Source organism: Canis lupus, chromosome 2 (assembly GCF_011100685.1).
Source record: "Canis lupus familiaris isolate Mischka breed German Shepherd chromosome 2, alternate assembly UU_Cfam_GSD_1.0, whole genome shotgun sequence".
Taxonomy (NCBI): domain Eukaryota; kingdom Metazoa; phylum Chordata; class Mammalia; order Carnivora; family Canidae; genus Canis; species Canis lupus.
Window position 1 is genome coordinate 28,784,312 of NC_049223.1, and position 27,460 is coordinate 28,811,771.

A 27,460-nucleotide genomic window follows, 5' to 3' on the forward strand; every position below is an offset into this window, starting at 1 on the left:
CAGCCCCCCACTACCCCCCCTCGATTTCTTCTTCTCTGCAGATCCTTCTTAGCCCATGGAAGAGGAGCACCTCTGTCCCCCTGTCACACCAGGCTCACTGGGCCTCTGCTTTCTCCTCCTCTCCCCCAAGAGCAAGGGACTGGGGGAGAGCAGGTAGGAATTTAACACAAAAGTCTCCAAAAAGTTCGTGTATGTTTCCTTCATCTGATACAAACATTTAATATTTTAACTTCTTTTTGACCCTCCCCCCCCCAAGTTTTTATACTCAGATATATTTAGATGTCAGTGTAAAGCATGTTTCGGGGGATGCGTATATGTTCACGATGTTAAAGCCAGAGAAGCAATTGTTGAAAGAAGCTGGGTTAACAGACTATTAACACCTTGACTGTGGTTTGCAGCAGGGAGGGGGACGGAGCTCGGGCTAAAAGCCACATCCAGGGTTAAGGCTGTCACTAGAGCAAGAGCCGAGTTCTGGGCGCCCCCCCTCAACTCCCGTCATTCCATTCATTCATTCATTGGCCCACGGAACACACGTGCTGGGTGCCCTGGGAGCACAGCCCCTGTGCTCACAGCATCTGGTCTGGGGTGGGGAAGTGACAAAGTATGAGCAAACAAACGCACAAAGTCATTTCGGAGTGTGGTGAACGCTGTGAGGGCGCAGAACAGGTGTGTGCGTGGAGTGCTGGGGCGGGGCGGGTGTGGGCATGGGGGGGGTGAATTGGGGCGCCAGGGCCAGTGTCCCTGAAGAGCACCTGAGCCCAGCCCTCGCCGTCCACGGCCAGCCACACCAGTCCATCAGCCCGCGATGCCCCCTGCCCACTGGGTGCCAGCCCCTGGGTGTCAGTGGACATAGGAAAGTCTGCAAACGGTAACCAGGAAGCCAGCTGCCCAGGCCAGTGAGCAGCAGCCCCTGGGGTGACCTGAGTGGCCGGTCCTAAAAACAGTCAGTGAGACGGGCCAGGGTAATGCCCCTCGCCCTGCACACAGGTTCATTCTAGGGTTCCAGCTCCAGCCCTACTCCCCAGATTAAATGACTCACTTCTCTGATAACGTGTAACCACGGACACCAGCAGGCACCCAGCAGCTGTCCTCACCCACCACACCGACACCCACAACCCACGCTCAGAAAAGAAACGAAACCATCGGAAGACACTTTATTGTCGCTCCCCTATTTCCTGCGAGAAGCTTCCTTCTACCCAAAGGCACTCGGAAACGCCAGCTTCCAGAGATGCCAAGTCACTGGCATGCCTTTCTGCAAGCAGGTAATCATGCTTCCCGTGCTGAGTTCCGGGGAAACAAATGGAAGGGGTGTTTCAGACAGACGGACAAGCTGCACACGCGGATGGGGTCAAAGCCCAGAACGTCCCGATGGGAGACTCCCCTGCCGGGGGTCTACAGGACAGTTTGCAAGAGCAAACCAAATGCTGCAGACAGAGACCCTCTGGGACGCGGCCACCTCTGCAGGGCTCCTTGGGAAGGGCTCACATACCTGACCCTGGGGTGACAGAAGGCAGGCCCAGAACGCTCTCCAGTCCCACTGCTGGATACCAAATCGCTCAATGCTTTGCATGCAACACTTCAACCCACGCATGTCCAACAAATGGCCCCCCTCCCCTGACATGGTCTCTGCAGGCCATAGTGAGGAACCGGGCATTTTAGTGACTCATCTGACAACCCCGGGAGGCGAGCCGAAGTGCGGTGGCTGAGAGAACAGAGCGTGCAGTCGAATAAACAGCGTTGGACGCACAGCCCCACCACTTCCTCGGACCTGGGCCAAGTTACTTGAGCTCTCAGCATCTTGGTTTCCTTGCCCGGGAAATGGAGGGACGCTTCATAAAGGCTCTTGGGAGGATCAACTGCAATGCAATAGGCATAAAACATGCTCCCTGCAGCATCCTCATCAGTATGAGCCGTTATGGTTTCCATCATTCTAGACGTGACGAAGAGCCGCAGGTGAAGATGGGTCCCCCTACACCCGTGGTGAGGGACAGAACTGGGGCTCGCCTAGATTTTTCTCACCTGGAAGTCTTCAGGTGCGCTCTCCTAAACTAAACTGGCTGTTCTCAACCGGTGGCTGAACCGAAAACAGCCCCACTGTAACACTTCCCACTTGGCTTGGGCTACCCCTAACGATTTTTTTTCCCCAAAATCTCCCCCCAAAGAACTCTAAAGTGCAGCCAGGGCAGAGAATCACTGCTAGATAAGGTTGGGAATTCTCCGGAACACCCTCCTTTCCCTTCTGTCTTCAACTTGGAATGCCACCCACGGGCTGAAGCCCCTACCGAGATGAAAGTCCATCAACAGTACGTACCCTATTAGATAGACTAGAAACTCAGGTTTTGCGTGGATAACTACCTCGCCCAAAAAAGTAGAGGCTCACATACAGAGGTTCTTAACTATCAGCGCTGGTAAACTAAGCGCACAGCTGGCCTTTCCCACTAATTTACTTCCTTGTCGACGGCTTCCTTGTCAGTAAGTCCTGCCACAGTTTGCAATCGAAGGAAACTGCAGGTTTTGTAAGAAACGTTTACTACAACGTGGGTGCGGCAACAGGGCAACCCAACTGATGTGCTTTAGACACAGACATCATCGTCAGACTAACCCACCTGGAGCGCTTGGTCGTTGTTTTACTGTTCCTTGTATACAAACACTAATGGTCACCATGTCATCTTTTAATTAATAAAGCTCAGAGGAATCTGCTGCAGACCTTCAATTAGGACACCAATTAGAAAGGCGGTTAACAGGTTTTAGAAGGAAGAAAATCCACCCAAGTTTCCAAGTACCATTAAAGAAGGGGAAGAAGGTGATGGGGTTGGGAAGGGAACCAGGAAAGACCCTTCAAGGAAAAATACCCTCTTCTCCCCATTCTGTCGAGAGACAAATGTGACTATGTGACCCGAGAAAGACCCCACTACTTGAAATAAGGTCATGTAATAAATACCCAGGCTGCAGATATTTTTATAAGGAAGAATGTGTCTGAGACTACACCCCAGAACAGGGATTCCAGGAGTGGGCGGGGACAGGAGACTTAATCTATCAGCTTTAGCACACACACCCCCCTCCCCCATGCACACACCAAGCTCTAATGGTTCTCACAGGGATTTTAGGCAAATCTCTCATCTGCGTGTGAGACGTGCAGACTGATAACGTCTAATGGATGGGTCTCTGAAGCCCGGAGGAAGGAAGCATAGCTGCACGCTTGTGTCTCTCCGATTCACACGACTGAGCGAATGCCAGCCAATCTCAGTGTGCTCCACACCAAACCTCACGTCTCCACCATGAACCTTGGGGCCCTTCTAAATGGGTGCACATGTGTACACACACACCCCTACAAAAACACGTGTTTTACCTATAGAGCGAGAACCAACCTACATTTGTATGGCCAATTATAGCTTACAAAGTGCTCCATAAATACTGGTTTTATTCAAAAGCCAAGAGGGTGGGGCTGTTTCTGTGTCTTGCTGTGGCCACATCTCCCACACGACTCAGGGTACTGCCCACTCCCCCACCCCAACAGGGGAATATTGTGGTCAGCCCCAGTGCAGAAAGCTACTTAAGAGTGTGTCTGAAAGGGCTGGGAGCAAGAAACAGACCTGCAGAGAGCCCCTGCCCGTGGCTGCCTTGCAAGGAAACCAGTTCTTAAGGCTTCTGTGGCCCCAAGAACCTGAGGTCCAGCAGAGGAGACAAAATCGTGGAGGAGAGGCCCCCACTGTCAGGAGCACCTTGCCAGGTCCCCATCAACAGGATGGCCTAGAAGCACCCCAGAGCCAGCTCTCCCCGCCTCCTGTCTGGGACAGGGAGAGAGGGGGGAGGGTTGGTGATTCAGACCTGGGCAAAGCCTGAGGTGGCAAGATGTCACCATAGCCTCAGCGGCCATCTCCTGAGAAACGTGGCAACAGAGGAGGCCAGCAGGCAGCCTGGCGCTCAGGAGCCACCCCTGACTGGAAGCCACCCTGAGGATCGCTACCCAGGATTCCCTGTGTAGTCTCAGGTAACCTGACCCCACCTGAAGCCCAACACCCAGCATTCCACTGGCCCCATTCGGCCCCTTAGGCTCCTGGGTGGGTTACCTGGACAGCAGGTGTTGCCTTCAAACCACTGGGACCACTCTTACTAGGGGCCTCTCTCCGCGGCTAGGGAAGAGCCCAAGTTAAAGGTAAACTTTTCCAAAGCATTTATGGCTGATGACAGGGCAGGAAGGTGAACTGCCAGCAAAATCCAAGCACAGTGGAGTGTGTGTGTGTGTGGGGGGGGGGGGGGGTGCGTGTGTGGGTGTGCTCATGCACGCAAGTGAGAAATGCTGCCAACTGTGTGGTCACTGATGTGCGGACCCTCTCCAAACCCAGGAGCAGAGGCCTGGTTCCCGGCCGCTCTCTTGTCACCCCCAACATAGAAACTGATGGTGGAGGCCCAGAGAAGGGGGCACGGGAAGGAGAAAGAAAATGCACCAAGGGAGAAGGAGGGAGCGAGGCGACAGGGAGGCAAAGGAGGGAGCCGACAGCAATATAAAGAGGGCTGGGCAGCCCGGGGCTCAGCGGTGCAGTGCCTGCCTTGGGCCCAGAGCGTGACCCAGGAGACCCGGGATAGAGTCCCACACTGTGCTCCCTGCAGGGAGCCTGCTCTCCCTCTGCTTGTGTCTCTGCCTTTCTCTGTGTCTCATGATAAATAAATAAAATCTTTAAAAAATAATAATAAAGACGAGTGGAGATTTCAAACCCCCAGAAAGAAGAGAGAAACTGGAGATGGAAATCCAGAGAAGGGACAGATGCATGGGCAGCGGGAGGGAGAGGCGGCGGAAACCGAGGTAGGGGGCCGGGAGGGAGAGGCTGGGTGGGGGGCACCCGCCGCGGCTCCCGGGGGACTGGGCGCCCCGGGGCCCCGCGTCCCCGCAGCAGAGGCTCCCGCACGCGGGGCCCCCGCGTTCCGACTGTCCCGGCGCCTGTGCGCTCCCCACGCCGGCCGAGCCGAGCCGAGCCGAGCCGCGCCGAGCCCAGCCGAGCCGAGCCCAGCCGAGTCGAGCCGAGCCCCGCCAGCCGAGCCGAGTCGAGCCGAGCCGAGCCCAGCCGAGCCAAGCGGAGCGGAGCAAAGCCGAGCCCAGCCCAGCTCAGCCAGCCGAGCCGAGTCGAGCCCCGCCAGCCGAGCGCAGCCGAGCCGAGCCGAGCCGAGCCGAGCCGAGCCCCGCCGAGCCGAGCCGAGCCGAGCCGAGCCGAGCCGAGCCGAGCCGAGCCGAGCCGAGCCCCGCCAGCCGAGCGCAGCCGAGCCGAGCCGAGCCCCGCCGCGCCCCGCGGGCCGGGCCACAGCGCCCCCGACGCCGGCCGCAGGAGGCGCAGCGCCCGCCCCAGCCCGGCCGGCCGCCCGCGGGGAGGAGCGGGGAGGAGCGGCGAGCGCCCGGCCCAGCCCGCGGGGACCGCCGAGGAGGGCGGCGCCCGAGCCCGGAGCCCGCAGCCCCGCGCCCCGCCGGCGCCGGCGCCCGCCACACAATGGCCCGGCCGTGCACGCGGCGCGCCGCCCCCGGCAGCCCGGCCCCGCGCGGACCCGCACTCACATCTGGGCAGCGAGGGGCGGTGGTCGACGGGGATCCAGATCTTCTGCACTCGGCTCTGCGTCAGCTCCAAGGGCATCTTCACAGCCTGCACTCGGCGGCCCTGCGCCCCCCCGCGAAGAAGTCCGGCGTGGGGAGGAGCGCGGCCTGCCGACCCCCGAAACAAAGGGGAAGGGGGTGGGGGTGCGCGGGAGCTCTCCCGTGCGCCGCTTTTTGGAAACGTGCTTTGTGCTAAATGACGAACGCTCGCCCGGGGCGTGAGGCTCCACGCGCGCCGCGCCGGGGCCGGGGCGGGGGCCGGGGCCGGGGCTGGGGCTGGGGCTGCACCCGCGGCCGCCGCGGGGCCGGGCGCGTCTACGCGGGAGCCCGGGATGCTCGGAGCGCGCTGACAGCCGCGGTCGCCGGGTGCCCGCTCCGCTCCGGCGCCCGCGCACCCGCTCGCCGCCTCTCCAGCTCTGCTAGGACTCCGCGCGCTGAGCCCGGGCTTTTTAAGAGTCGGGGCCGGCAGCTCCGCACGTCAGCCTCGGGGCGGGGCCGCATTCTTCGGGTTCCAGCCCTCTTTCACGTGGGGGGTGGGCAGGCCCGCCGGCGGCCTGCGGGCGCCCCCTGCAGGTGGGCTCCTGCGGTCCCGGGGCGGACGCACGACACTCGGCTCCGGCGAGGAGGCCCACTCTGAGCCTGCCCCTCCTGCGTCCCCTAAAGATGCCTGGCGCGGCTGCCCAGGAGCATCCCCGCAGCAGCGCTGGCAGGGACGCAGCGGCGCCGTCCATGTGGTGCGCGGAAGGGCCCTGGCGGCCCCGTCGCCTGGGATGCTGGTTAAAATGCATCCTGCTGACCCGGCCTCTCTGGGACGGGGACCCCAACACTCGACATTCTTAACGCGCGATCCAGGTCAGGCGCGGTGAAGTTGAAGACTCGGGCCCAGGGCTACAGATGGAAGAGGGGTTGGGGGGTTCGGGGGTGGGGGGGTCTCTGCTACCTTAGGGAGAGCCCGAGGAGGATGTCCAGAGCGCCTGTGTGGCACAGGTCTCCGGGTCACCCCGCTTGCCAAAGCTGCTCCTTGATAATCATGCGTGTTGAGTCTCACCCGCCACGACCCCTGCACCCCCCCCACCCGGGGAGGGGGCTTCCCTGGTCCTTCATCCTCACCCCGCCCGCCTTCCTAAATCCCTTAGAAACCTTGACTTGTGCTGAGCACCGTTCCCCCCACAAGCAGCCCCGAGACCTGGAACCAGCCCCCCTCCCCCGCCCCGGGGGTCTGGGCACCAGACCCAGACTGGAAAGCTGGAGCGGGGTGGGGGTGGGGGGGAGGGGGTGCAGAATGCAACGGGCCAGGCACCTTGGTCTTCGCTGTCACCTTTTACAATATTCACGGTACTGTCAACTCCGAGCAGAAGAGTGAGTCAAACTAGAGCCTGCAATGCGTCCCCTTGACTACAAAACCCTGGAATAACTATTGGGAGGTGGCCCCTGGATTATGCAAACCCCTAAAATTCAGGACGTTCACCCTGCACAGCTCGAACCTCCTCCTCGCCGTGTTTTGGGTTTGTGTGTCTCCGGCCTCCACGGCCCTTGGGGTTTTGCATCGGCTCGTGCGTGACACGGGACAGCCGCGTGGTCATGCCGGTGACCCCCCCCCCCTGCCCCCGGGAAGATCCGGGTGTTTAGAGCGGGGACTGCCGCCCGCACACTGGCCCTTAGGCAAGGGGACGGCACCGAGGGGCTGCGCTGCCCTGCAGAGGTGCACGGGGCTCCCTCCGCGACTCCAGTGCGCCTGGAAGGAAGAAGGCGGCGCTCCTGGAATCCACTCTGCAGCAGAACAGCGCGCAGAGCCTGCCACACGTCGCTCACGTCCCGCATGGCTCGGCTGGACCGCGCCCGCTCCCTGGCGGCGGGCGCAGCTGCTCCGCCCCGCCCCTCCCGGGCCTCCCTCCCGGGCCTCCCTCCCTTCCCTGCACCCCAGCCCGACCCTCACTCCGGGCGCCCCCGCCCCCCCCCCAGGGCCTTCCCCCTTCCCCCTTCCCCGCACCCCAGCCGGCCCAGGGGCCGCGGGCGCCCCCCCCCCCCCCCCGCCCCGGGCATCCCGACTGCAACCCCCCCCCGCCCCCCCGCGGCCCTCCCCGGAGTCCCTGCTCTCTCTCTGACAGCTTTGCTGACTGTCTGGTTTCGGCGCTCGGGCAGCTGTTCAGAAACCCGAGTGCATTGCAATGGACTTGTTTTTCTGCAGTGGGAGCAAATGCCAGAGATGACACCCTATAACGCCCCAGGGAGAGTCCCACTCCACTCCTGAAACAAGAGTGGGCTGATCCAAAGAGAAAAACAGCAGCAAGCGGGCGCTGGAGCCCCCCGGGAGAGCTGCTGGCTGGGCGTTGACTGGGGTCAGGGAAGGGGGGGGGCCCGTCGTGCACGTGAGGCCGGCTGCACCCCTACACGCTTGCACGCTTGCCTCTCCGAGAAGAATCAGTGTGCCTGCTCGCGTGCCTGCTACCTTGCCATCGGCGTTTTTGGACAGACAGGCAGGGCGCAGGGACGAGGTGGCATTCTTCCAACCTCTAAGCTTGCAAACAGCTGTGGGGGCCAGCTCAGGGGCAGTGGGGTCCTCGCTAGCGGCGGCCAATCTTTAGTGTCCTGACCTAGATAATGTGTCTGGCAGGGGCCGCTTCTGAGGGCAGGAGGCACCTGAAGTTCCCCAGCAAGCACGGGCACTCGCCACCAGACCCCTCGCCCTACCTGTGTGTCCATAAATGCCTCGGGCTCGTGTGTGTCCTGGGCCATGGATCAAAGACCAAATTCTTCCCCCATCATCTCCTGCACCTGACAGGGGGACAGGCAAACGGAAGTTCACATAATCCCCCTAGCTTCTGATATGGGAGTACAAACAATGTGGGAACTGGTGGGGTTCAGGGAGGAATCCACACGTGACCACAAGACAAGGGGACAGCTAAAACCCATGTGGCAATTGCAACCCTCAAGTACATTAGGGTAGCGTCCTTAGGAGGGTAAGATTGCCTCACTGCAAAACAGTTTAAAAACAACCCCACTGTAACCGAATTCCAAGAATGTGCGAGTTCAGACTTTATGGATTTAGACATCGTCCTACCCCCCGCCCCCCCAACCCCGCTCTGTTAATAGCTCCATCTCCGGCCAACTCCCCTGTCCCCAAGCTGGCAAGAAGGCACGCAGTCCTTTGGAAAAGGCTGCAGGGGATACACAAATCTGTCCAACGGTGATGTTTTACAGACAGGACGGCTCCGCGCACCAGGGGAGATTCCATGATCCTCGGTGCACCTAAGGCTACCAGACTCCTCCAGACTAGTCAGCCCTTTGTTTTAATTGAGTAAGAGGAAGTTTAGAGAGAGAGGTTAAGGAACTAGGGCAAAGGTCAGGACCGCCAGTTATTAACTTCTTTTCCCCGACTTGACACAGGCATCCGATAGTTCCCAAGGGGCCATGTGATGGGCACGGCAACCTCAGGGTGCTGAGTAGAGTCTGTGGTTTGGGCCTTCTCGCCCAGAACAGCTGAGCTGTTGGACAGAAAAGGGCACAGAAAGACCTTGCACAGTCATGCCTGGTGGAGGTGCTTATAGAGAATTCTTGAATAAGGTAGAGACTCAGAGAAAGGTGGTGGAAGAGTGGCACCCTCTTCTACCCCCTGTTGGCCAGTGTCATCGAACCCTTACCCCTGCTCCCCGGCGGGGCTACACAGCAGCAAAAAAGCAAACCCCACTTCCAAGATCTCGTGCCAGCGAGCCAGACTGAAACCCTGAAACCATGCGATACCCACCTCCTCTCCGGCGGGAGAATGACAGAACAAGCTGTGGCAGGCTGGGAGCCATCAGAAGTTGTTAATTAGACACAAAGTGTCATCATTTGCTCCCTTAACAATCCCGAGTCTGAGAGAGCGAGGCAAGACACCAAATAAAAGACTGAAATAAACCCTTACCTCACCATCCATCCAAAAACAAGAGAGAGGGTGAGTTGTTTTTTTTTTTTTTTTTTTTTTTGTATGTTCCTCACTCATGCACGAATGGTTTCGCAGACACAGGTGCCCACCCAAGTCCACATCGGTGGGTTGAAAACCCAACTCAAAACCTGCACATGGAGCTTGGTGGCAGCTCCATTCATCATCGCCAAAGAATGCAAGCAGCCAAGATGTGCTTCGGGAGGTGAGCGGATAAATAAAGTGGGGTCTGTCCAGACAGTGGGATAGCATTCAGCACTGAAAGGAAATGAGCCATCAAGCCAAGAAAAGACATGGAGACGATAATGTGCATATTATTACTGTCTGACTGCAAGTCTACGACACGCTGGAAAAGGCACAACCACAGAGACAGTAAAATGATCAGGGACGCCTGGGTGGCTCAGAGGTTAGGTATCTGCCTTTGGCTCAGGGCGTGATCCTGGAGACCCGGGATTGAGTCCCGCATCGGGCTCCCTGCATGGAGCCCGCTTCTCCCTCTATGTCTCTGCCTCCCTCTCTCTGTGTCTCTCATGAATAAATAAAAATCTTTAAAAAAAAGTGATCGATGGTTTGCCGAGGGTTGTGGGAGGGGATGGTTAATGGGAGAAACACGGGGTTATGTAGGGCAGTGCAACCGCCGTGTCAGAGGCTGTAATGGAGGGTGCACGTCATTACACGTGTGTCCAAACTCCTAGCATGCACGACACCAAGAGTGAGCCCCGAGGTCAACTATGGACTCTGGGTGATGATGCTGTGTCAGCGGGAGTTCATCCTCAGCCACAACGCCCCACTCTGGTGGGAGATGCTGCTAATGCGGGGTGCCAGACCTGTGCGGGGCGGGGATATACGGCAGCTCCACGTTCCTCTCACTTTTGCTGCGGACCTAAAACTGCTCCAAAAATAAAGTCTATTTGAAAAATTGTTATGTTTCTGCCGGTGGCATAAGCTTGTCTCCGATCAAGTGGACTCACACGTCTCATTATGAGGCTGTGACAACAGCCCAACATGGCAAAAAGCACACCATGCAGTCCCACCAAACCCAACAGCAAGTTTCCATCTCCCTCCACCCGGGCTCTGTTTCTCCACTTTCTCCAGGCCTTTCCTTTCTTTAGGGTGCCCCTGAGCTTGGGACCAGGCTCTTAAAACTGCCCGACCTTGTTTCTTATCCAGCATCAAGCCTGGCTACTGCTTTCAGAGTATCTTTCGCTCCTGTCAACCTCCTCACCCAATACCAAGACATAAATCATTTGCGTTTTAAAAACACTATTAAAAAAAAAATAAAAATAAAAACACTATTTTACAACTTCAGAATATTGGTGCTTTTTAAAAACCAAATATCCCACAGTCTGGGTAACAATATCATAGCAATGTAACATTCATTTCCCGGTTTTGATATTTTGCTGTCATGTAAGATGTTGCCAACAGAGGAAGCTGGGTGAAGGGTTCACGGGACTCTATGAACTATTTTGTAACTTCTGGTATTTCAAAATAAAAAGCTTTAAGAAACAAAAAAATCTAAAATAGGTGAGAGTACAGGGCCTCTGAGCCAATGTCTATTTGGACTACTAGCGCCAACATGAACTGGTGCAGATTGTGCAGATCCAGGCATTGAGGGAGAAGGGAATTGCCAGAAAGGTAGTCAACAACTCTACAGTGATTTGCATATGCACCTAACATCTCTGCTTCTTGCAAATGACACACATATACAAACAGAATTTGCATGAATCCTGTACCTGTGGAAAAGCAGAATCAAGCTCAAGCTGTGTTTTAATTTAGGGGGAAATGATTCTATTTCTGGGCATTGCATAGACTTTTGGGAGAATACCAATGGGTCTGTAGTTTGTCCCCAGTGTGCATGCTGAAAATTTGAAAAAGACAGTCATGCAGAGTTCAGCTGACTCCAGAGTTCAGTGGCTCCAAGAGGTTCACGCTGATCCCCTGTCTTTCCTGGAGTGGAAAGGCGTGCAAGGATGGGTAACTACTTGAGAAGCTCACTGCCCAATCTTCTGGTGTCTATTCATTAAATGCTCACATTTATTAGACACTCACAGCAGCGACTGTGTGTCAGACGCTGCAAAGAACAAGCCACACCAGGATCTCAATGATCTGGGGTCCAGCCAGGGAAGACAAGTGGGCGGGCAACTAGCTATCATCATGGTGTTCTGTGCCCAGCCTCATGCTGAGTATCACAAAGAAAAAGCTCCCACGCCCAAGGCCTTGTAACTGAAGACTGGAGTGGGGAATGTACATGTATGGGAATCAAAGCAGGAAACAGAGAGGCGGTAGGTAAAGGGAGGCTATGGGTAGATCCGTTTGGGACAGTAAGAAACGTTTGCACCTCAAGGGGGGAAGCCAGCTGGCAATTTCATGTCCTAGTCATCTCATGCTTCTTCGGTGTTTGTCTAAGAAGACACATCGAACAAAGTCAACATCTCTCATTTCTTGCCATATGCAACAAGTACCTGCTGAGAGCCACTGTACCAGAGAGGATGAGGACAAGCAGGATGTGGTCCTTGCCAGAACTGCAAATTCACTTTTGAATTTTATAGTGTCCCCCTAGCACGCATGTGCGCGCACACACACACTCACTCACTCCTCCCTTTGTTCCTTACAGTTAACAAAACTGAGGTTCAAAACTATTAAATTACTTTTCTGTGGTCACATAGCTAATGAGCCAAGGAATAAAAAAAACCATGATCTTCAACGAGCCTGGTAGTCTTTCAAGTCTCTCCCATTTCAATCCCCTTCCAAGTGGGACATGCAATTTCCTTCCCGATAACAATGCCAACGACAAAATCTTGAATCCAAGTGGCTTTGACGACGGACTCAAAATTACTTAGAATTTGGCTATGATTTTGAAATAAGATGAAGAATCATCTTCAGAAACTACTGGGAAGATTAAGACCTAAAAACTCTCACATGATCCTACAGTGGAAGGTGCTACTTAACCTATGAAAACAAAGCCAGCCCCGCGGAGATGCCCACATCTCTGTAACCCAGCAGGCACGCCTGGAGAGCCTTCCACCTAACGGTGTAGGAAAGCCTCATGGTCGCCAGTATGGTAAATTTAGAAAGAAACAATGGTTTTGTGGAATGAAAATGCATCAGCATTCAAAAAGAAAAAAAAAAGGTGGAGGAGGCCTTGGCATTTTGTGTACTTCCCAAAACAAAAGTTTTAGGATGTCCTGATTTATTAGCAAAGGGAAAGAAGAAAAGAAGAAATATTTCCCCATCTCCAACCTCATTCAAATGATTAGATAAACCTCAAATTTCTATTGTTAATAATTCATTTTTACAGAATGGTCACCTCACCCCGGTTGTCAAGAGCCTGACATCTTCATGAGCTCTAAGGCAGCGCCATTCCATAGAAGCTACAATCTTAAGATTTTCTAGTCGTAAAAAGAAACAGGAGAAACTAGCATCACTCATATATTTTAGTTAACGTCATAAATCCAAAATATCATTTCCACATGTTACGGTATGACACACTGAGGTACTTTACACCTCCGATCTCCCTTCCAGACATCTGGAGGGAGAGCCATCCAAGGAGAGGGAACAGGAACAAAGGCTCTGGCCTGGGATCTTGATTTGGGGATGGAGCCAGGGTGGGTGGGACAGGCAGGGCTTCGGAGGAAGGGGGAAAGAGGTGCTACATGGAGTAGCACCTTGTAGATCCATCAGGAAGGCTGGGTCCTTTTCTGACAAAGGTAGGAAGCCACCAGAGGGTGATAAGAAGGCTGAGCAATACACAGATGACCCGCTAGGGCAGGGAGGCCGTGTTCAGGAACACATTCACGTTCACTGGTGTAGCCGTCCCAGGTGCCTAGAACACAGGCACAGCCACGGTAGACACCCATGGGTTGACCGAATGAGAACATGTTTAAAGAGTGGCCTCTGGTTGCTGAGTTAAGAACAGGTTCTAACAGGCAGGCAATGATCCCAGGATCCTGAAGTAATCATAAGGTCCAGAATCTCTGGTCTGGATTTATAAGGAAGAGGGGGTGAATGACCAGGCCCCTGCATGGAGACATCCAGGCCCCTGCATGGAGACAAGTCTCAAACAACTTGGCTCTCGAGTTCTCTTGCACGCCTCCCCCTGACCCCATAGTGTTAACCTTGCAAAACTGAAAGAGGAGGGCGAACCAGAAAGCTTTATTCTGGAAAATTCCTCTCGAAGGCTTGAAAACAAGAGGAAGGGATGGGGCAGCAAAAGAGCTGGATGTGGGAACCCGTAACTGAGCTCTATGAAGCAGCAAGGGGCCCTCCTATGATGAAAAAGGTCATCATCTGCAGTGAGAAAAAAATTCATGGATAATTCACTGCGAACCCGATGTCTTGGGCGGCCTTGGCTCTTCGACAATAGCCAATAACCCACTTTCTCCTTTCTCTGTTCTACCCTGCACAGCAGCCTTCTAATTATCACTCACCTCCCCTCGCAGAGAGAACTACCACTTACCTCCCCTCGCAGAGAGAACTACCACTTACCTCCTCTCGCAGAACTATCATTTATCTTCTCTCACACAGAACCCACGGGTGAGCTGCTGTGAATGTTCTGTTCCAACCAGCAGCTGGAAATGTGTCAAGTGGGCAATCTATACTTACATGCCATTCTCTTAGCAGTTTGGTTTGTGACTCAGTCTCCCGAAGCTCGACTATCTCCGGATGCACTGCTAAAACCCAGTTCTAAACAGAAACACCTGAGGACCAGACACTGGACCAGACACTCGGCCAGTGGACCACAGCCACCCGAGCCACATTGGTCCCTCCACTGGCCCGGTGATTTCTGACACCTCCATCTTGCTTCTTTTCATTGTAAGCCTGGAGATATGCCCTAGAACACTCGTGGCTATGCTTCTTGCCAGAGTAGCTTCCCAATGACAATATTTTATTGACACAGATACAAAACACAGATTGAAGAAAACATCCAGGAGTGTAGTTAAGACCCAGAAAAGCTGGTGTAACAATCTCTGGGTAGACTCATTATGGGGTAGAGAGAAACCACGACTACCCCAACCCCAGATGTCTCCTATCTAAGGGTCTCCAATGATCCTTATGACACTTTCTCCCAAATCACAGGTGAAAAGGTAATGGGAGAAAACTCACCTTTCTAAGAAAAAGACCATGGGACTTTCAGAAGGTGCAAGATTTTCAGAGTGCGTGATTGGATAAACTGTATACAGGTCTGTTCAAGGAGGGTAAGTCAGACAACTCCTGGCGTTATCATTATTATTGTTCTTGAGAGTTCAGGCTGTTTCTTCATCAGTAAGAAAATGATTACTCAGCCATCAGTCACCCATCAATTTGGATCAGGGATGCCAAGAGCAGTGCGCAACCAGCTGGACAGCAATTAAGCCCGTGAAAGAGGCCAACCCCTTCGCCCGTCCCGTGGCAAGCTCACAACAACACAGCTTGTCGCCAGACACCTGTGTGCCAGCCTCAGGGGGACAGCGATGTCAGAACTAACCCTGATAGCGAAGGCTGGACGTTGCATGCGCACCCGGCCACTTAACCACCAGTGTCTGGGACAGTGTACACTTGCTACCTGGCCCTCTCTCCCATCCGCCCCCCAGGGCCAGTAACCTCTTTGTGTAAAGAGACAGTGGGCGTAGCAACATTATTCACAATAGCCCAAGGCCCCCATGTCCATCAACATATGAATGGATAAACAAAATGTGGTCTAGCCACACAATGGAATATTCTTCAGCCACGAAAAGGAAGAAAGTACTGAAGCATGCTGCAACACGGATGAACCCTGAACTGTCACTTTGATGGACCAGAATTGTCCTCTCCCAAAACCCTTATGTGGAACCCTAACCCCTAGCACCTCAGCATGTCACTGCGTTTGGACACAGTGTCCTGAAACACATAATTACGCTAAATGAGGTTAGGACGGGCCCCAATCCAACCTGATGAATTTCTCTGCGAGAACATTTGACCCACAAAGAGACTCCGGGCACACGTGCACACAGAGGAAAGACCCTACGAGGACATGGCAAGGCAGCAGTCGTCTGCAAGCCAAGGAGAGAGGCCTGAGGGAAAACCAGAGCTCATCTTGGACTTCCGGCTTCGAGAACTATGAGAAAATAAATTTCAGCAGGCTAGAGTATTTTGTTATGGCAGCCAGAGCAAACTAATACAATCATGCTCAGTGAAAGAAACCAGACACAGAAAGCCATATCATATGATACCACTGATGTAAAATCTCCAGAATTGGCAAATCTAGAGGAACAGAAGGCAGATTTGTGACGACCAGGGACTGGGGGAAAAGGAGAAGGCCTACTTCGTGGGGACGGGGTTTCCTTTTGGAATGATGACAACATTCTGGAGCCTGACCAAGGTGATGGTCGTACAACACCGTGAACGTGCTAAGTGCTACTCAACTGTGCACTTTAAAATGGTTGGTTTTAAAAAATAAAAATAAAAACAAAAAAAATAAAAATAAAAAAATAAAATGGTTGGTTTTACAAGACAAAATCAGAGAGGGAGACACACCGTAAGAGACTCTTAATCATAGGAAACACACTGAGGGTCGGTGGAGGGGAGGGGGTTAGGGGGATGGGGTAACCGGGGGATGGGCACAAAGGAGCGCATATGATGTGCCGGGCACCGGGTGTTCTACACAACTGATGAATCACCGAACTCAACCTCTGAAACCAAGAATACATTATATGTCAATTAACTGAATTGAATAAAATGAAATTAAAAATGAAACGGTTTTATATTATGTGATCTCAATTCAATTAAAAAAGGCAAAAAATAAAATTAAAAAAACCAATGACCGTAGATCAGAAAGCTATCTGAAACATGAAGATGTGAAGCCTGTTGGAGTTACAACAAGGCAGTTAACTAGACCCAGGAGAGGGGGGTGGTAGGAAGAGCAGGGAAAAGCAAATTCAAGAGACTTGAGATGGTGGGAAAAGCCACGGTGGGCCCAGAGCTCCCCACGGGAGGCCCAGGGCACCAGCAGCATGGGTGGTGGCAGGCAGAGGAGCGGAGTCTGAGGACTTGGAATGAATCACCCCCTGTCAAGCGGGTCTCCCGTGCATGGCTACAGTGGCTTGGTGCGCTGTAGAGCAGGGACGATGGCCACCGCTGACAGATGGTTATGCCCAGTGCAGAGCACAGGACCTGGCATGTGGTACACTCAATACCCGGGGCCACAAGCTCTATGCGAACGGAGCCCTCAGCTTTCCACGGAATCTGCCTCTCTCCCAACCCTACACCAGGTTGCGGCACCTACGTTAGAGGATGGAGGGTTTCCTGGTTCCTCCTCCTTTCTCATTCCTGCCAAGGATCACGTATTGGGGAGGTTTCGTTACTTCCTGTTACTCAGGGCTCTGGAAGGAAGGGAGGAAAGAAGGAGAGAGAGAGAGGAGGGAGGGGCGGAGGGTGGGTGAAAATTAGTGAAGGGAAACCTTTGACATGGAGTCAGGAAGGCCAGAAGGGGGAGCTTTTGGGCACGTGCCCCCTGGGGCAGCTGACTCCACATTCCCTGGCAGGAGGAGGCTGACTTGACTACCCCAAGGGGACCAAGGAAGATTTTCTCCTGGTCCAGCAACAGCCCAGCCAATGAGAAGCCCCTGCACCTCAAACTCCCAGGCTCCTCCCATGGATTGGACTTTTGTCAACACTACTCCTTCCTTCTAAGTCCCCTCTCTTCTCCATAAAAGAATGTTCCTCTCCTTTGTTCTCTGGCCTGTGATTTACCAGAGTGGGCATGTCCCAAATTGCAATTCCTCTGCTATTCCCAAATAAACTCATTTTGCTGGTCGACTAACTGGTTTGTTTTTTTTAAGACTTCATGTCTTTATTTATTTGAGAGAATGTGCAAGCGTGTAAGCAAGGGGAGGGGCAGAGAGAGAGAGGGAGTCTCAAGCAGACTCCACACTGAGCACAGAGCATGGAGCCCCACACGGGGCTCAATCTCACCACCCTGAGATCATGGCCCGAGCTGAAAATAAGAGTCCATTTGTTTCACCAACTGAGCCACCCAGGCGCCCCTGGTTATTTTTATTTTTTAAGGTTGGAAGTACATATGCATGAGAAGAGACAGTCTAGTATTTGGCCCATATGGTCATGGAGGCTGAGAAGTCCAACGATACGCCATCTGCAAGTTGGAGAACCAGGAAAGCCAATGTCCTTCAGTCCAGAGTCTGAAGGCCTAAGAACTAGGAGCGCCTCTGTCCAAAGACAGGAGAAGGTGGATGTCCTCACATGGAATGTCACCCTTCCTCCACCTTTCCGTCCCATTCAGGACCTCAGCAGATAGGATGATGCCCACCGCAGTGGAGAGAGCCATCTGCTTTACTCCATCCCTCAAATCAAACGTGATCTCTTCCAGAAACATCCTCATGGCCACGCCCAAAAATTGTGTCTCACCAGCGACCTGGGCATCCCTTGGTCCACATGTAGAAGATGTGTTACATCGCAGTCCCATCTTCCTTCACAGCAGAGCCCTGGTTTGTAGCTGCCGGCTAAGCACTATTTTTGAGACTTTTAGACACGGCTGAAAGGCTACGGCGGGCTCCCCTCACCCTCCCCTGGGCGTCTTCTGTGGCTGCAACAGCATCTACATGAGGAACAGCAAGTGCGAGGTGTTCCCAGCAGTGAACCGGCTCATCCTGCTCCAGCCAAACCTCGGGTGTCCCTCAGGCCACTTCCTCCCTGAATTTCTAGAAACCCCCCTCAGACAGCCCTCCTGCGCAGCCTCAGCTCAAGCTCGTGGCTTCAGGCTGCTTGTTCCATTTTTAGACAGTGCTACTGGCCAGACAGCCTTTCTCACACTGAGCCAAACACCTCTTCCCATAACTTTCCCCCGTCGGGTTGGTTGTCACTCTGCTGCTGGGGACACAAGCTTGTGCTCCATCCTGGCAAGAGAGGCTTGCCCTCTAACATTTGTGAGCAGCTATCATGTTCCCACAAAAACACACAACCTTCAGGCCAAGAAGCTCACCCCTGGGCCTGAAAACAGCGTCAATATGGTCTTCAGCACACGGTAAAGCCAACAAAAAGCGTGAATTTGTCTCGTGATGTTAAAAGCACCAGGTTCGAGGGAGAAGTTGTGGAGTGATGCCATTCGATCTATGGTAAAGACTGGAATGAGCCAGGCACTCAAACCTACTGTGACAAAAAGCAATTCTAGGGAACCTATGGAGGATCTCAGTAGGTTTTGATTCTCACCTACTGAGAACCAGAGGTCTGCTCTCCTGCCAGAGGGAGCGGGGGAGGGGCCTCGGGCTGGAGCCAGGAGCCTGGGCCCTGCTGCTGGCCCCCGCTACGCCAGGCCGCAGGGCTTCTGGACCTCGGTTCCCTCATCCGCTGATCTGGGTGGATGGTAGGTGGTCTCTCGGCATCCCTTCCACCTCCCCAACGATCCTAATCGTTCTCGGTGAAATATAAATAGAAACTTGATCATAATCATGGGGCTATAAGCTCTGTGTCACCAGAGCCTACCAAAGTGTTGGGCACGTGGGAGGTGTTCATATACATCTGTTTGATGCAAAGAGCGGCTCTAGCACAATGACCCAGGGTGGCTCCCATCGTGGACTGGAAACAGCCTCCACAGCTGCTCCAGGGACCACAGGGCCTACAGGTGGCCACGCGCTGCGGCTACCAGACGTTCATCTGCAGAGTGAGGGCAACACCGGCCCTGTCCACCCTGAGAGGGCCTCGGGAGGATCAAATCAGACCTGCACGAAAGCGCTCCTGGCAAGACCACGAGGTACTCCGCAAATATGCGAAGATTAGAATTTCTGAATTGCCCTGGCCCACCCGTGGTGGGTGATGAAGACGTCTGGGTGCCCTACTCTGTGATCTGGCCTCCATCCCCCCCGGTTTCCTTAGCACCCAACGCCGGCCCCCCAGCACACACACAATGAGGGGAAGAGCCCAGGTTACAAGGGCTGAGGTCCCTGCCCCCCCACCTCTGGTGAGAACAGAAACTGGCCAGCAGACCACCTGCTGCTGAGTATGAAAAGCGCACCATGGGGACACGCCGAGGGGGGCCCAATGTGAAGAAAGTTGGGAATGGGTGCTATGTTACAAGGCCTGCTTGCGTGGTGCGGTGCACGCAACTCTGGGATTGCCACATCAGAACTGGCATCCTGGCCCTTCTCTGTTCTCCTTACACTTCTTCCTTCTCCCAGGGGAAAGCATTCTAAAAATAGAGCTAAATCAAGACCAAAAAAAAAAAAAAAAAAATTTTTTTTTTTTAAGTAGGTTCCACACCCAGCATGGAGCCCAACTCAAGGCTTTATCCAACTGTAATTTACTTTCTATGTGAGATAAGTAGTCATGTAATTTTCTTTTTTTTTTTAATTTAGAGAACCAATTGAACCAGAATGTATTTTCAAAAAATTTTTAAATTAAAATCAATTTAATTAACATATACTGTATTGTTAGTTTCAGAGGTAGAATTCAGTTAATTCGTCAGTTGCAAAGAACACCCAGCGCTCACCCCATCCCATGCCCTCCTCCATGCCTGTCACCCAGTGACCCCACCTTCCCTCCAGCATCTGTTTCCTAGAGTTAAGAGTCTCTTATGGTTTGTCTCCTTCTCTGATTTTGTCTTATTTTTTCTCTCCCTTCCCCTATGTTCATCTGTTTTGTTTCTTAAATTCCACATGAGTGAAATCACGCGGTATTTGTCTTTATTTCACCGAGCATAACACCCTCTAGTTCCATCCACATCATTGCAAATGGCAAGATCTCATTCTTTTCAATGGCTGAGTACTATCCGGTTGTGTACATCACATCTCTAACCATTCATCTGTCGATGGACATCTGGGCTCTTTCCATAGTTTGGCTATGGCGGGCACTGCTGCTATAAACATTGGGGTGCAGGTCCCCTTTGGATCACTATGTTTGTGTCCTGTGGATAAATCCCTAGTAGTACAAATGCTGGGTCATAGGGTAGCTCCACATTTAACTTTTTGAGGAACCTCCAGACTGTTTTCCAGAGTGGCCGCACCAGCTTGCATTCCAACAGTGCAAGAGGGTTCCCCTTTCTCTGCTTCCTCGCCAACATCTGTTGTTTCCTCACTTGTTAATTTTAGGCATCCTGGCTGGTGTGAGGTGGCATCTCATTGCGGTTTTGATTTGTATTTCCCTGATGCCGAGTGAGCATTTTTTCCATGTGTCTGTTGGCCATTTGTATGTTTTCTTTGGAGAAATGTCTATTCATGTCTTCTGCCCATTTCTTGACTGGATTTTTTTTTGGGGGGGGGGGGTGTTGACTTTGATAGGTTTTGGATACTAGCCCTTTATCTGAGAATATCCTCTCCCATTCTGTAGGTTGTCTTTTAGTTTTGTTGACTGTTTCCTTAGCTGTGCAAAAGCTTTTCATCTGGATGAAGTCCCAGTAGTTCATTTTTGCCTTTGTTTCCCTTGACTTTGGAGACCTGTCTAGTAAGACGTTGCTGCGGCTGAGGTCACAGGGGTTACTGCCTGTGTTCTCCTCTAGGATTTTGATGGATTCCTGTCTTACATTTACGTCTGTCATCCATTTTGAGTTTATTTCTGTGTATGGTGTAAGAAAGTATGACCATTCTTTTTGGTAAAAAATAAGTGACATTCCTCTGGTTTAAGCTACTGTTGGTCAGGTATTCTGTTAGTTGCAGCCAAAAGCGTTCCTAACTGGTTAACAAATCATGACTCTCATCAAAATTTCACTAGTACGAACTTTATAATTAAAATGTTAATAATTGAGAATAGTTTTAATTAAAATCATTTCTCTCTCATAAACCACCAAAAACACCACCAAAAACTTTTGATTTCGGCCACTCTGCAACCCTGAAAGCAAGGTAAGCTACCAACAGCCTCACTGGAGCCACCCCAGAAAATTCAGCCAAGGCTCCTGCTCTTGCAGGAGAGTCAGAGACTACATCGCTGTGAAAGGGGTTCCAGAGGCTTTTCTAATGGGGGGGGGGGACTTTTGATGTAGTACAACCAGGTGAGGTCTGAACCGGAGTGGCTCGGCTGGGCCTTCAGATGGAGTACTGGTCCAGCCACCCCAGATGGAAGACAAACGAGACCAGAAGGGACAACTTGGAGGCCCTGGTCTTCTTCCAATGCCCTCCTCCCCCCATCAATGGACAGTTTTTATGGTCTGTGATCTCCATCCTTATTAAACTTGCTTTGGGAAAAGAATCTGCACGCCATTGCAGTTAGAGTGTCTATGACTGCTAAATGGCTTCCAGCAAACCCTGTCCCATGGTGTTTGACTTCTAACTTTTCTCCAGGACTTAAGCAGAGGGAGAAAGCTGAAGGAACAGCATGTCAGGCACCAACCAAAGCCCTGCATTAGACAATGGGCACCTGCCCCTGGCTGGGCTTGGGAATGGCATCTTATGGCTTATGTCTACTTCAAGGGACTGGTCTCTTCTGGAAGGATCCGTGAGCCCCTTCACAGGCTGCCTTCTGAAGGGGTTCCCCCTTCACTTTGGTCTTTAGGAAACTGGGTGGAGCCACTCAGCGTACTGGCCCAGGAATGCTCCAGATTGCCACCCTAAGAGTTGGAAAGACACCCCAAAGAAGGCAGAGGCATGAGGCTGGACTAGCAGAGATGTGTCGGGAAAGCAGCACTTGCTCCAAACAAGAGGGAACCCCTAAGGGGATAGAGGGGCACAGCTCTGTCTACAAGGGCGTCTCTTGGTGTGGGTAAATCAAGTAGAAAGCACCATCGTAGACGAAGAGGAGCCCATCCAATGACACGCTGCTGCTGTGAGTCGTCAGAAACTCATCACCAGGAAACAAGAAACAAAAAGATAAAAGGCAGAGCACACAGATGGCACAGGACACGATGGGGTCACTGTCAACATGACCAAATCCTTTGAAAACTGTGATGAGCCATGTATAAGGTGTACTAACAGCAGATACGGTGGCAAGGAAATTCTACATGAAAGTAATGCTAGTGGAATCTCAATTTTCTAAAATGCATTGGGTGTCACCACACGTTCAAAAATAATACATCTAGGTGGTTGAATTACAGGCGATTGTCATTCTTGTTTTGTGTGTCTTCCGTGTATTTTATAGTAACTACATAATATGCTACTATCACGGCAACCACTTTATAACCCTAATAGCAATCATTATTAAAACAGCTACCATTTACTGAGCACCGATCCTGGGCCAGACTCTGTGCTCAAATTTTGCAAATATTTTCCCAACCATTCATTGGTAAGTAAGTGTCAGTATTTTTCAGATAAAGAAATGCAGACTGAGAGAGACAGAAGCCTTACAGTGGGCCACGTAACAGGGATTCCAATACAGATGAGCTCTATGCCCTACTGATTTCCAGAAATGAAACCTATTTTTTATTTATTTTTTTAGTAATGCATATAGAAATCTGGTGAAAGGGAGCAAGGAAAGAGGAAGCGCAGCAGGTCTGGGCTGGAGAAGGTCTGCCAGGAGGCCTCAGGCAGGAGGGGCCACCGAGAGCCCCCATGTCATTCCAGAGGACGCGGCTGCCTGGAAGGACACCCCCTCAATGAACCAAATAGCAGTTAACAAGCGGAAATGAAGGTGTCTTCTTCTGATCCTCTTTTTTTTTTTTTTTTTTTTTTGGCGAAGGGACAGTTGTGTAAGAGAACTCAGGAGCCCTACATTGGAAGGTGGGGTAAAGGCACTGAGAGGAGGAACTTCTGAGTCAGCCAAGGACAGCCAGGGTCAGCAGGGGTCAGCCGGGGTCAGCCAGGAACAGAGCAAGGCTGTGCCTAGCCACAGGTAATTTTGACACAGCTGCAAAGTGTTTTAAATGGGTTGACATGTAATACTAAAAGGAGCTTTCTGGGCACCCAGGGGGCTCAGCAGTTGAGCCTTCAGCTCAGGTTGTGATCCCGGGGTCCCAGAATCGAGTCCTGCATTGGGCTCCCTGCATGGAGCCTGCTTCTCCCTCTGCCTGTGTCTCTCTCTGTGTGTCTCATGAATAAATAAATAAAATCTTAAAATAAAATAAAATAAAATAAAATAAAATAAAATAATAAAAATAAAATAAAATAAAATAAAAAATAAAATAAATAAAATAAAATAAATAAAATAAAATGGGCTTTCTTCCACAAAGTCCCATCACTGAGAGGCCCCTGTGTGTGGTCTCTGAGATGCTCAGGGCCTCATCAGAAGAACACAGAGACCAGCTCAGCCCTTTCCATATGAAACAGAAAACTGAACTGCTCAGTCCCACCTCACCTCGTGACCTCTGGGACCCTGAAGACACCCCACAATTTAGATGGCTCTGCCTAAAATGACGAGCCTCACAAGCAGGAGACAGTAACCAGTTATTCATGGTTCAAAATCAGGTATCACAGGTTTACTAGGCAGGAAAGGGGGACCAGAGGATCCCTACAGCATGCACCCTCGGAAAGGGAGCCAAGGTCAGGACACGTTGTTCCCAAAAGCTCTGGCCCCCTTGGAAAGTGGATGAGCTTAGCTACCTGCACAAACAGCCCATCCTGGGATGCCTTCTAAATGGATTACGCACTAAACCAGCCGCAGTTTCCATAATCCTCCCAAAGCAACGAGGGGGTCACATGAAAATGTACAGAAGCAGCTGGAAGGTCCTGTGGGCAGAGAGGAGATGTGACCCAACTTCACCAGGAAGCCCTCCGGGGCCCAGTTTGCTGGCCTAAGCATTGCTTCCCCTGGAGTCTGCATGGAAAGCCAGAACTCGGCCTCCCGGCTACTTAAATCAGGTTTCCAATGTCTGAATTGCCAGGCTGATACGCTGTATAATCGAGGGGACAGGGGAGAGTGAACCCGAAAACTGATGGGCCTGCACCACCCAGGTCCCTTGGTTTTCAACACCTGTGATGTGTAAGCATCACCCGGAGAACCTTTTAACAATACCCAGTGTGTAAAGCCCAGGCTAGACCAGTTGGATCACAACTGCTGGGTGGGGGGCCCCTGGGTGGCTCAGGGGTTAAGCCTCTGCCTTCGGCTCAGGGTGTGACCCCGGGGGCCTGGGATCAAGTCCCACATGGAGCTACCTGCAGGGATGGAGCCTGCTTCTCCCTCCACCTGTCTCTGCCTCTCTGTCTCTCATGAATAAATAAATAAAATGTTTTAAAAAATTAAAAAAAAAAAAAAAAAAAGGAAGGCTGGGTGGGGTTCAGGCTGTGCAATTTCTTAAAAGCTCTCCAGCGAGTCCAGTGGCGAGCCCATGAAGACTCTGGGTTTCGCCTGCATCAGGCCAGTGCTGCGGGACCAGGGAGGAGTACATGGCACCTGAATGCAACTATTTTTTACCCTGTTGAGGAAACGGGCAGTAGATGCATGGGAAGCAAGGAGCAAACAAAATCACAGTGGAGCGTGGAGGTATTTTAGGGAGATTTCTGAGCAAAAAATCAAGAGTCTAGAACAAGTGAGCCCTTTGGAATCGACATTCCTGCTGCGTCTGCAACTTTTTTTTTTTCCTAAGTGGCTTATGACCAGCCAGCCATTCAGCAGCCTTGAAAACCCTTTTGTTTGTTTCGCTTATGAGGATGAGGAACTGGGCTGGCCTTGTCCAAGAAGCTGAATAAGCGACCTTAGGATCCCGAACTCCTAGGTAGTTTCCAGAGACAAAGCCCTCCTGCCTGCTATCTCAGGATTAAAACAAGTCCCCCCTAGAGGCCGCCCATCCCACGCAGGCCCTGGCCCAGCAGACAGGCACCGAAGTCCCCGTGGAGGGCGGCAGGTGTGGCCCATGGGGACGTGTCCGAGGTGCCCCGGGCTCTGCGTGGCCGCCTCCGCAGCCTGAGGTCAACGAGTGGGTTCACGGGGACAGGCGGCCGCAGCGCAGGGGGCTCCCCTCCCTCCTCCGCTGGCCCCTGCCTCGGCTCCCACTCCCTCCCGGCCTGTTGTGGCGGGAGCCCCGCCAAGGGCCAAGGCCTGGGGGACCGACAGGGTGCTTGTGCACCACCAGTGCTAGCCCCCACGGAGCTCGCCACCCCGCTAGGCCCGCTGCGCTTTAGAGCCAAGTACAGACTGCTGCGGACAGAGGCCATGCAGACCCTGGGGAAGAGCCGGGCCTGCGTCTCCCAGGAAGTGGCATTAGGAGTCCCCCCCCACCCCACGGGCGCGCTGCACTCCCATCCAGCTGCTTTTCCTTCCCGCTCTCATCTCATCCAGTCGCCCTCTCACCATCCCCACCCCGTCCCTGCATCAAAAACTTCCATTAGTTCCATTATTGGATTCTATTATGTGTAGGGGGGGAAATCTGGTAAGAGCAATTCATACTAAGATGTGAACGGCTGCCGCTCAGTCACCAGGTAGCCTCTGAACTTCTCCACCCACCAGGAGGAAAATCAAATGAGTCAGCCAACCCCATCAGAGTTTACAGTCCAGCCAGGCAATCTGTCACGCAGGAAGCCATCACGAAGTGCTGTAGTAGCCCCACGCGGGCCGAGGGCTTTAGAAGCCTGGAGCCGCCTCCCAGTGTGGAAATGCAGCCCTGCAGTTCTCCCCGCCCCCCAGGGCTGAGTCAGGGTGCTCCTGCCTGCCTCCTGGACCCTCAGCCAGACAGTGGCCACGGCTCCTTGGCTGCTGTCACGCCCAATCGCACCCCAACCCACGGGATCTGCTTCATATTTAGATTTCGGGCAACGCTTTATACAGAGATGGTTCTGGGCTGTGACGGATTTGCAAACCGTGGTCCGGTCCAAACCATCGATTTTGCAGAAAGCGGATCCAGGCAGGAGTGATTTGCTTGAGGTCCCCACAAGTCAGGCGGACGGGGCGGGGGTCCTCAGGGACCCAGGCTCCCTGTCCCCCCAGTCATGTCTCAAATATGAAACATGCATGGATCCATAAACGCTCCGAACAAACACACCTGAGTAACCATCGCTCAGCTCAAGAGCTAGGTCATGTGCCAGCACCTCAGAAGCCCCCCCGGTGCCCCCTGCCAGTCCACCCCCCCACCTCCCCGTAACCAGTATCCTGACTCAGGGAATTGTTGGTACGGTCTGGACTTTGTATCAGTGGATTCGCACAGTATGTATCCTACGGGTCTGGCTTCAGTCACTCAACATTTGTCCATGAGCCTCTCTCGAGTGGCCTCCACAGCGGAACTTCCTTCACTGTCACGGTTCTACAGATCCCGCTGCACAAATATACCGCGATTTATTTACCCACGTTGACGGTACATCGAATGGCATCACTTTGAGGCTGTCACAGGTAATGCTGCCGCGGACACTCTCGCACACGTCAAGGCAGGTCTGTAGGGTCTATGCCCCTCCGTGGACTTGCTAGATCACATGTGTGTGTCCGCTCGGCCAAATGGTTTTCCGAAGTGATTACATCAATTTTCACTCCACGTGACAGTTCCCATCACTCCGTTCTGGTACAGAGTAGTACAAAATATGTATACAGGGGTACCTCACAGTAGCTTCCCTTTCTATTTCCTAGATGATTTTTTTTTAAGATTTTATTTACTTATTCATGAGAGATGCAGAGAGAGAGGCAGAGGGAGAAGCAGGCTCCCTGTGGGGGGCCTGATGCAGGACTCGATCTCGGGACCCTGTGATCACGCCCTGAGCCGAAGGCAGGCGCTTAACCGCTGAGCCCCCCAGGCGCCCCCTATTTCTTAGATGATTAAGGCGCTGGAGTGGCTTTTCATTACTTACCGGCCCCCTGGAGATCTCCTTGTGTGAATACTATTAAACGCACACCTGTTTCCGTGCCAGTTTGCTTGGTTTGTGTTTTTCCTTTCTCCATGGTTGACCTCGGTGGATCCACAGGTGCATGAACAAAACCCCTTCCCGAGCAAGGGCTCGGGAGCCAGACCACCCGGGAGATGTTCCAGCCCTAGCAGGGCCTGCCTGTGCCTCTGGGTGGCTCAGGTCCCGTCCAGCCCCCGCTGTAAGATCAGACGGGGGTACCGGGACCTCCTCCGGGCTGCGTGAGTGAGCGCATGCGTGCAAACACCTAGAACAATCTAGGCACATCCCACGTGCTCCATACGCTGGGCTTCGTGCAGTTAGCCC

At 52.9% G+C, this 27,460-nt stretch overlaps 1 protein-coding gene across 7 annotated transcripts in view; it reads right to left on the reverse strand.

Annotated features, from left to right (window-relative positions):
- Nucleotides 1-27,460, reverse strand: part of PFKFB3 (6-phosphofructo-2-kinase/fructose-2,6-biphosphatase 3) — an 86,691-nt gene that overhangs the window by 33,009 nt on the left and 26,222 nt on the right. For 2 of the 7 annotated variants that reach the window (XM_038530185.1, XM_038530187.1), the window contains exon 1: nucleotides 5,546-5,822. The exons of 2 other annotated variants lie outside the window; for them this stretch is intronic. In XM_038530185.1, the coding sequence (XP_038386113.1) occupies nucleotides 5,546-5,621 (76 nt within the window). In that variant the 5' untranslated portion in view covers nucleotides 5,622-5,822. Of the gene's footprint in view, nucleotides 1-2,606; nucleotides 2,680-5,545; nucleotides 5,825-27,460 lie in introns of those variants that run through there. 3 more of the 7 variants (XM_038530184.1, XM_038530182.1, XM_038530183.1) reach the window with 3 other exon arrangements.